This window comes from Berghia stephanieae, chromosome 5, assembly GCF_034508935.2.
Source record: "Berghia stephanieae isolate SIO BIC M18660-M18661 chromosome 5, UCSD_Bste_1.3, whole genome shotgun sequence".
Taxonomy (NCBI): domain Eukaryota; kingdom Metazoa; phylum Mollusca; class Gastropoda; order Nudibranchia; family Aeolidiidae; genus Berghia; species Berghia stephanieae.
In genome coordinates, this window is record NC_088364.1 from 67120435 (window position 1) to 67131258 (window position 10824).

At 35.2% G+C, this 10824-nt stretch overlaps 2 protein-coding genes across 3 annotated transcripts in view; both read right to left on the reverse strand.

Moving 5' to 3' along the window:
* Positions 1-8677, reverse strand: part of LOC144973469 (erlin-2-like) — a 26917-nt gene extending 18240 nt beyond the window's left edge. For both annotated transcript variants that reach the window (XR_013645548.1, XM_078915943.1), the window contains exons 1-7: positions 8523-8677; positions 4867-4973; positions 4042-4064; positions 3009-3089; positions 2047-2093; positions 1352-1413; positions 693-818 (exon numbers count right to left, since the gene is read on the reverse strand). Coding sequence is in view for 1 of the 2 variants with exons in the window: in XM_078915943.1 (XP_078772069.1) it covers positions 693-818; positions 1352-1413; positions 2047-2093; positions 3009-3089; positions 4042-4064; positions 4867-4951 (424 nt within the window). In the remaining variant the exon portion in view is untranslated. The remainder of the gene's footprint in view (positions 1-692; positions 819-1351; positions 1414-2046; positions 2094-3008; positions 3090-4041; positions 4065-4866; positions 4974-8522) is intronic.
* LOC144973468 (core histone macro-H2A.1-like) overlaps positions 1-10824 on the reverse strand; it is a 592749-nt gene that overhangs the window by 545941 nt on the left and 35984 nt on the right. The gene's annotated exons all lie outside the window — the stretch shown is intronic.

Below are 10824 nucleotides of genomic sequence, written 5' to 3' on the forward strand. Positions count from 1 at the left end.
TGTTTAATAACAAAATTAGGTTACGAATAGTTTAATTTAAATATTTTAAAAATTGAAATAATCTTCTCTCCTATGCGCTTTATAATGTAGAAGCACCCCTACCTTATGTAAAAAGGCATAGGTGATGACATTTCTGTGGATATGATCCACAAATGCCTTAACATTAAATTTTAAAAATTTGACCGCTGCAGAATTATTTCAATAAACGCCTGCTCCAATCCTAATAACACAAATGGTTTTCAATGGGAAGCGACACAAACAATATATTTATGTACCCTAAGAAAGAAAAAACTAAGTCATAAAAAAAAAAAAAAGCAAAACAATGATGAATGTTTTACACTTATAAAACGTTTTCATGATATCAAAGGAGACACACGTTTTAAAACACTTCCTTTGCATTAAAGGATTTGCAATTAGAAGGGATGAGATTTAAATTTATTTCCATTCCATAACAAACCTTCTCAGAATCTAGAATTAAAAGAAAAAAATATCAAAAATGTATTGCAGTTGCGCTAAACAAGACTTACCAAACAAATCAATATAAACTATACAAGACTTACCAATCAAATCAATGTAAACTGTACTAGACTTACCAAGCAAATCAAAGTAAACTGTACAAAAATTAATAAACCAATCAACGTAAACTGTCAAAGGCTTACTGAACAAATCAATGTAAACTATGCAAGACTTACCAAACAAATCGATGTAAACCTCTTGAAGATTGTGGCTGCTGCAGAACTGGTTGAGCTCATGGTGAATTTTATTATAGATCAGGGTCTTGTCATAATCAGCTGTGTAGTTTTTCACAATGTCAAAGACTTTTGAACACAAAACAGAAAATAAAAATGGATAAGTACTCTCATCATCATGATTATAAATATCATCTATATTATCGACAGCTTTAGCACCCTGATCACCAGAAGCAACTGCCTTTTCTGACCTATCCTGTCAATATCTATAATATTATACTTATATTATTAATATTTAACGTCAAGAATATGTCCAAATGAACTATATGGAGAAAATTAAGTAAAAGTAATAGGAAGTAGGAAATTCACTGCTATTTTAAAATGAAATCAAAGAGACAAAACTCACTCTCATTAATAAATGCTTTAATTCGAACTCTTAAATGAAAAAGCTTAATATTTAGTTTTAACCATCAGCTTCATCAAGACATAATAACAGCCATATATCAAATTTTTTTTTCAGGATTAATATTTTATAAAGCTTTAACACTTGACTTCGAGTTTAGCTAATAACTCTCCATTATACTATTATCAATATCTAACAATTCTTAATAACGATTGAAATTCTTTCTCTGGATTTTACAATTTAAAAATAAAATTCTCACCAGCATTGATATCCAGCTTGTTGACAACTTCGATCCTTTCAAAGTAAATGATGACACCACCACTGAAATAAAATTTTAAAATATATATATATATATATATATAATATATATATATATATATATATATATATATATATATATATATATATATATATATATATATATATATATATATATAATATATATATATATATGAAACATTCAGGAAAAAGTATAAAAATAAAAATGATGTAATAGATAGAAAGAAGTGAAAGTAAATTTAAACTTTGAAATAATCATGAACATTCTACTCTTGAAATAAAGTTCAATACTTTTCTTTTTAAATTGACTACAGTATGAAAATCACTGTTCTTGTCGAAAATTTGTGTGTGCTCTATGGTCTAGTGGTATGACACTCGTATTCAGATTGGAAACCGAGGGTTCAAGTCCCGCTCTCAACGACACATAGTCGAGTCCTTGGAAAAGGTTCTTTACCCACATATTAACCATTCTCGAGTGCATCAGTACCTGGCTGTTAACAGTGCTGTCTCTGTTGGAAGAAATTGTAATATCGCCTTACAGGTGTCATGTCCCATCCTACATGTTAAGTGTTTCTGTTGGCTAGGGACCCCTTGTAAAGTGCTTTGAGCACGTTCAATGGATGCTGCACTATATGAATGCTCAATTAAAATATAGCAGAAGTTTTGTTTTTTTACCTTGTACCACATGGCACATTCTTGACTTCATCAGTTTGTAGTGTTGTCTGCAATAAAGAATTATAAATTAAAGACTATGAAAATGAGAAAAAAACAATTGATTTGAATTAATTCTGAACCTCAATCAAACGAAAGGCCACATCTCAAATAAAAGGACATAATTATTTTGATTATCTTAGAATAAGGTTTCAGGACCAGAATGTCCACCGACATCAACCACTATAACATTTAACCACCAGATTTTACAGTGTTCTTGCCTTATGAGCCAAACAAAAATCAAGCATTTTTAAAATAGGTTTTGTCATTCTCAAAGTCTACATCATCTTGAAATTGAATGCAATGTAGCTAAAAATATGATTATTTTCTTAAATTACCAATATACTATTTCCAAAGATGAAATACTGTTACTACTATCCGGGCTGCCAAGTTTAGAAAGTCAAAATGAGTGATATTTTAGGGCAGAAGGAGGGATGTAATAATAGGCGAGTGTATATACATAAACACACACTTCCAAAATTAAACAGGGACAGAGCCCAACAGTACGCAATTGTAGTACTAATTGGAGGTAGCATAAAATATCTCATTCATTAACCCCACGGATAGGAGACAACACAATAATACCTTGGTCATCGACCCCCCCCCCCCCTCCACCCCCTAAAATAGAGTATCATCTGACATCAACTACATAAACTTTGAAGGGACTAATCAGACACACAAAATGTGTATTAATTGACCATAGAGGATGATAATGAAATAAACCATAACTTACGCGTTTTAAACCTTTTTTTGTTTTCCATTTTGCATGTTTTATCCAGAATTATACTTCTGCATAAACGTGCACATGCACACAAGCACATAAAGTAAAACTGTCCTATCACAGTCATATACTCCTAATACTTATAACTATCAACAACTAGGCTGAAATGCGGGACACTTGGCAGCCCTCTACTATGAGTACTTACCTGCACAGATCGGAATGATGTCAGTACAGGAAGCATGAAATGGTATCCAGGCTCACTGGTTCTGGAGAGGAGAGCACCACCCTGGTTTATTGAAATATAGAAACATATGAAAATTAATAGAAGAGAAAAGCATTTGAAATATTACTGTAAAAAAAGCAATAAACAAAAATGACTATAACATCTTCAAAAAAGAATGAAAGACCTAATACAGAACATTTCAGGGTCAAAACCCTTCTTCCGCCACCAACAAAAAACAATAGCAACATAAATATATTACTAAAAAACCAGATTGACGACAGAGAAATATTCGGTACATACTCTAAGGACGTACAGAATATCTCTCCCTTGTTGTTTTTTGGGGGTTTTTTTAGCAGCTTAGTATCACTTTGAAATCTTACTGTGATTTAAATAAGGCTTTGCTGTAAACTGTCACATATCATCACAAAATCAAACAATGTTAAGCATGGTCAGACACTGGATGGGTGACAATGATTAGAAGACCACAGACCAGGAGTATGTGTCATTGGGTAAAGCATTTATATTTACATAAAAGATTGCACTTGATCAAGATGTGAATGGATTACCTGGCTTTAAACAGTGTGGCGACTATAATGTAAGAGTGATAATTATAAAAATAAAGAATGCCAAACAGACAACAGGTCCTGTATGAAATGTAAATTAACTGTGACAATTCGATAATCAATTAACACTGAAGTTGCAAAAATTTACATTTTCAATCGTCTTATTTTTAATTATTTTTTCAATCTTAAAATATGAAACTCGGCTTTCAGAGGAGATATTTTGCATAGGGAATACATTTTCTATGATTGATCAATACATCTCATGGTTCAATAGTTGAAGACCTTTGAGTGATTTCCTGCTAACCATTGTGAGAACATCCATTGTATTAATGATTGCTGATCTGGAAAGTAACATACACACACACACACACACACACACATGGTTCAGCAAAGTAAATCAAAATAACATTAAAAAAAAAAAAATTAAAGAAAAAAAAGTTTTGTAGACTTACCCTATAGTAGACTCCAACGTGACCTAAGGAAGGAATAAAATAAAATTAACACCGCTATGAAATCAATTAAAAGAGCCCCCCAAAAAAGGGAGAGGGGGGGGGGGTGGAGGAGGGGGAAAAATGAAAAAGAAAGAAAGAAATAAAAGAGACAATGAAAATAATATTATGGACTTTAACAAATTTTCTCAATTAACATCATTTTTCCATACTTTGTAAAGAACCCAAGCTTATCCGTTTCTATAGCATGAAACTGACAATAACAATTGCTTGCTACCTTCTGTTTCGACTGGTATAGACTGGTAGTCTACCGCAAAGTACTTTCCATCAGATCTAATAGACCCAGCTACCCAATCACCTCTGGGTGGACAGGCGGGTCAGAAAACAATTCTGACTTTCTGACTGCATCAGGTATCGATCTTGATCCCTTTGCTTGTGAGGCAAGTGCTCTACCAACTGAGCTATTGAGATTCCTGACTTGATATTGTGAGTGTCATTAAATCTTTCTTTCATCATGTAAACGTATTATGAATCGAATTAGATGAAAGTAATCTGGTGAAGGTAGATGTGACATACAATCAAAGCTTCTATCAAAAGCAAGTTTTTATAAATGATGTACTTATTGAAAGAAAATATTTTCGACAACAACAACAACAAAATCAGTAAATAAATAATTTTTAAAATTATAATAATAATAATAATAATAATAATAATAATAATAATAATAATAATAATAATAATAATAATAATAATAATAATAATAATATTAATAATAATCTATGATTTTTTTATTTTTTAAAAATTGCTTGAACACTATTTCCCTCTTACCTTCTTCAATTTTGTGAATTGAAAAATTGATGCTTATCGCCAAAATTGCGACACCAACAACGACTAATGCTGCTGGCTGGGCCATGCTTTTGGATCAACAAATGAAACTGGAAAAAAAATGCAAACAAATGACAGGAGTTACCTTACACCAATATGTCAATTGTTTTATTACACAAAACTGACTTTAACACACACAAGTATGTCTTTAACAGCGATGAATTAAAAGTAAAAGGGCAACACTGCCATTTGAATCACGGCCAAACAATAGGTGCCACTAGACAAACCCAGTTACCTTGAAATAAAAGCAGCTCTGCATCCCCTTTAATCATTGCAAGATACTTATGTAATCATTAATTTATAAAGTGTGCAGAATCCACAAAGTGCTCTGAGACACTACAGATATTGTTTTTGTTTTTAAGGATTTTACGGCGCTTGCAACACATTTAAGTTATATCAGCGCCAATAAAAGGAAGAAAATGGGATCGTTAAAAGTTCTAGAATTACAATTAAAGCACTGAAGAGAAAGTAAGCCAAAGGGGAACTGGGAACAAATAGGGATCAGATGTAGATTCCAAGACCATACCACCAATGTACTTAGCTTGAGATCACCTATAAGTCTCATCAGGACACAAGCACAAAATCCAACAAAGAGGAATACACTCAGATGCTTACATTATACATTAAAAATAACAAATATAATAATAGATAACAGAGAGATGATCTACAAGGAAAAAAATATAATCTCTCAAAACAATAACTATGTATTTGACTATTTCCCTCCCAGCCAGGACTCTGGCCAGAGCCAGGACAAAACCAAGTAATCTCATTCCAAGACAAAGACAGAAAGCATGTTGGAAAACAGACATAGGGGGATAGAAGACAGTATGGACCCCCCTGCCCGCTATTGGAGGTCAGGAACCCCACCCAGTCACTACAGATACAAAGAAAATAGATAACTCAAGACACAAATATTATTTCTAAAAAGCTTATGACCCAATACAGGCACTACAGGACATGAGTTGTAATCAAAGGCAGACTTGCTTTTGTGGCAGGTGGCACAGATTATTTCCACTCTATAGTGTTGGTTCAAATTGGTAGTAATTTTGGAAAGTATGAAAATCTGACCCACAGGCAAAGCAATGATTCGGAAGAAAGTACACCCTTCCACATCAAATCATCTCGGAATTCAATTAATGAATTCTGATAATAATTCAAACTAATATCTGATGTCAAAAAGATTCATCAACATTGTCCAATTGTGCCAAGTATGGCTTAATAATCATGCCAAATTAGAAAAATGAAAGTGCTTGACGAGGAGGCTCAAAGCTGGGACCTCCCATGTTACAGTGTAACACCACGCCAAGAGTGATACCGAAAATGTCGGACAAGACATCATGCCTATCACAATTTTTTTCTACAGATAAAAAAACACTGTTACCAATCAGATAGTCATTTAACCCAAGGACAGTGAGAGAATTTGAGTAAAGATCATTTTCCAAACACTCAACTGTGTGACCTCTCAGTGGGACTCAAACCTATAGCTCTAAAGGCAAGTGTCATATCAATAGCTAGACCACAAAGCTAAAATTTAGAAGTGATGAAACAATAACAAACAAGCGTACAGATGACATGAGATTTTTAAAAATAAGGCTAAGGCATTCAGAAAGTCGAATTTAATTGTGAAAATGGTCACCCAGCCAAAGCAAATATTAAGACGATGGGCACTTTCATGAAAACCACCAAATCTGAATGAAACTAATTGGAACATCTACATATTCCTTGTCCTAAAAATTTGTAAAATTTATACAAAGAAAGTTTGAAAAATTATAAATTTCAGATATTAAGATTTGTAGAGGAATCTGTGCAAACGAGGAATAAGAGAACGAGGAATGGGTATTGGAGTGTATGCATGGGCTGATTCAAGTCATAACCTAGTTTGCCACTGGCAGACATTGGCCATCATGACTCTCAAATCCTCCATAAGGTATTGATTAGCCATTATTTAAAGTTAAAACTCAGTTTTAGATAGTTTTCAATAAAATAAAACTTTGATTTCATTTCACTAGTATATTCCTCAATATCTGAACTATTTTGATGGGGTTTTTTTGGTTGTTTTGTTTTTTTTAAATTAAAGGTTTATCTCTTAGTTCCAGTGAAATGTATATAACCAGTGCAGTCCAGCATAGATTGTATATGAATGTGGTCCACTTCGTCAGCCTAGTATTATATCTCGTGGTATGATACTCGCTTTTGGATCGGAAGATCATGGGTTCGAGCCTCCCTCAGCGCATAGTTGAGTCCTTGGAAAAGACTCTCTACTCACATTCTCTCACCGTACTCAGGTGTAAAAATGAGTATCTGGCTGTTAACAGTTTTGTCTCTGCTGGAAAAATTGTAGTATTGCCTAACAGGTGTTATGTATTGTTCTATATGGTACGTGTTGCTGTTGGTCAGGAACCCTTTGTAAAGCACTTTGAGTATGTTTATTTGATAATGCGCTATATAAAAGCTCAAGTTAGATAACGAAAATCAAGTTTAAAGTAAAAATGGTCAAAATAAGGAAATTTACAATTTTTTTAAAAGTTAAAGAGACTCAGCAAAGGCATTTATGTTATCTATCAATTTCTATAGGAAGCTTAACATAGTATCATGTTCACCCCCCACATACAACCGTTTAAAGAGGACATTATTAGTAAAATAAAAGACAATATCATTTCTTTTTCTTTTCATTTTTGTTGTTTTAAAAAAAAAAACATTTTGAGCCTTTTTTCCATGAAAGTGAGGTAGTAATAAGTGCTTGTTGGTCAATTTATTTAATGAAGGATGTAAGTGGTAAATTAAGGAACGGGTGAGGGTGCCAATCCAAATATCTGTCTACTAACACATATCTTATTTCATTGGCCTTTTTGTACCTTTACTATTTACACATTTGACTTTTATATCTTAAAGTTGAGCTTTTATATAGCGGAAGATTCACTAAACATGCTCAAATCAAAGTCCCTGATCAACAGCAACACGTAACATTTTGAACAAAACATGACACCTGTTATTGTTAGACGATATTACATTTTTTTTCCGACAGACAACGCTTTTAACGTCCAGGTACTCATTTTACACCTGAGTACGGTGAGAGCATGTGAGTAAAGAGCCTTCTCCAAGGACTCACTATGCGCCAAGCGAGACTCGAAGAACTCATGACCTTCTGATCCAAAAGCGAGTGTCATACCACAAGACCACATAGCCGCAAAACGCAAGTCCAACTAAGTAACCAATACAGTCTGCTGAGCTCAAATAAAGTCAAATGTGGCATTTTTAAAATCAAATAAATTTAAATAAATAAATGTCCCACTCTTGCTCCCCGTGCCACACCCACTCTGAATTTTCTGGGGGAAAAACAACCAAATGACTGATTATAACTGATAGAGCTTTTTAAGAATGAAAGCATGATAAGCAATTTTTTGTTGATGTTGTCAGAAACAAATTTTTGCCCGGGTCAACACGACACTAGGATTGGGATTCCAGAGTCACCAAGAATCAGAATTTCGATTTTCAGTTCTAAAATTTTAGTTTAGTTTCGTCTTAGTCTGCTAGAGAGAGGATCATCGTCTTTGTACTCAAATCTTTTACGGATAAATGATTGTATATATTTCACTCACCGTTATTAAAGCTGAAGTAAAAAACGATCTTTGCCGTCTCAAATATCTTTTAACGAAAGTAATCTCCACGATTAGTAAAGTTGTAAAAATAAATCTCGAGTCCAATGATGACTGTCACTGCCGGTATCTAATGGCTGATTTACAAGAGTGAGTTCCCTTGAACTATCGATTAGTGTTGGGTTATTTGATCGCTTTTACTCGATCGACGACCGAGCGCCAAGCCACGAGTCAGTGCTCGATCTCAATGCCGGAAGAGCGAGTTAGTAAAACGATCACTCGATCGTAAAACGATCAAGCGGGTTGTGAGCTTGAGACGATCTTGACACGTGAGACGAGCTTGAGACGATCAGGATTCGAGCGAGCGGAGGGGTAACGAGTGTTTCGAATCATTTCAAATTCAAACGATCACAGTTTGCCATCCGATACCAATCGCCAATGTTTGCACACGGTAGTCTGTGGTTCTTCCACAGCCCTCACTCCTTGTCAGATGTTAGTGTGTCTGGGTGGCAGTGGCAGGGAAATTCGTATAGGTGTATCACGCGTGTGTGACAAGACTTCATTAAACCTACTAAAGTTTGACTATCACACACACACACACACACATACACACACACTAAGGCTATTTCTATGACACACACGCATCCCTCTATCAATGAACACGAACACTCCTACAGTAGTGCGGCTATGTGGTCTAGTCATGACGTAACTATAGGTAGTACTCTAGTCGACCATGGCTCTCGTGCATTATAATGGTCTAGTGGTATGACACCCGCTTTGGGATCGGAAAGTCCTGGGTTCGAGCCTCGCGCTCGGTGCATAGTTGAGTCTTTGGACAAGGCTCTTTACTCACATTCTCTTACCGTACTCAGGTGTAAAATGAGTACCTGGCCGTTAACAGCGTTGTCTTTGTCTGAAAAATTGTAATATCGCCTAACAGGCGGCATGTCCCGTCCTACATATTAAATGTTGCTGTTGACCGGGGACCCCTTTACAAAGCGCTTTGATCACATTTAGTGGATATTGTAAAGCTCAATTTTTTAAAGTAAAACATTAGCTTTGAATATGGAATGTTTCAATTTTAGATGCCTGTGTATTCTTTGTTAGTTCCCATCATCTCATCATCACATCATCATCATCATCATCATCATCATCATCATCATCAGGGGCAGCGGTACGGTCTTTGGTTGGCACCCGAAAGGTACCGAGTTCGATCACCCGCCGCTGAGTGGTCTTGAGCAAGTCACCTTGCCCTAACTAAATTTGCGGCGCTGCACTGCGGCTATCGCTTGGGTTATTCCAGTCTTCCCTTAGAATAGACCCGAAAAACGAATCTCCCCTATGGGATGAATAAAGGGAATTATGTTTAATTTATTTATCATCACCATCATATCAGCGGGATCATCATCATCACCACCACCACCACCACCCTAATAATAATGGATAAAATAAATATCAACACATTTCAATGTAATAATCAATCTAAAATCAATCAGTGCTCCTAAAAGACCCTTTGATTTCTTTGTCTAATTCGTTCCATACTTTTGGAGTCCCGACAAAGAAAGATTTTCAGCTAACTATAGTTTATATATGGGAATATTAATCAGTCGTTTATATTGGAATCGGAGTTGTCTAGCAGGTGTATTAGTTCAAAGCGCATTTTCAAGGATTTACCATGCTCAATGAACTTCACAATATTTTATTTAATTTATTCCTCCGGCACGCCATATCGACCATACATCCATTTCGTACAGTAGGTACCGATCGCTGTTTGGAGTCTTTTTGTATTAAAGCTCTTTACAATACCCGTCATTGCTTATAAGATAAGAATACATTCACACCTGAGTCAAGTGCCTGACACACGGACTTAACGTCTGGATCACAATTTTCAACAATCACTGTCACTCATCCGGCCATTGACAAGGCTTGATTTTGTGACAAGAGACACCGTACCACTGAGCGACCGAACAAATAATCACCATCTGCGCCATCGTCATCATCATCATCATCATCATTATCATCATCCTCATCACAGCCGTAACAGCCAGCAAAACCACAATCATCATCTTCGGGTCCGGTCTATCCGTGTGGGGGGTGGGGGTGGAACCTGCTAAAGTATTTCATTTTTTAAACAGAAACACGATAATCATCATCATCATCATCATCGTCATCCATTGTCGTCGGCATCGTTATCATCGTGTCCGGGCAATCCGTGTGTGTCTGGGTGTGGAACCTGCTAAATATTATTATTATCTACCTACCTAATAAAAACACACCATTCTTGTTCATTTATTTTTCAAATAAT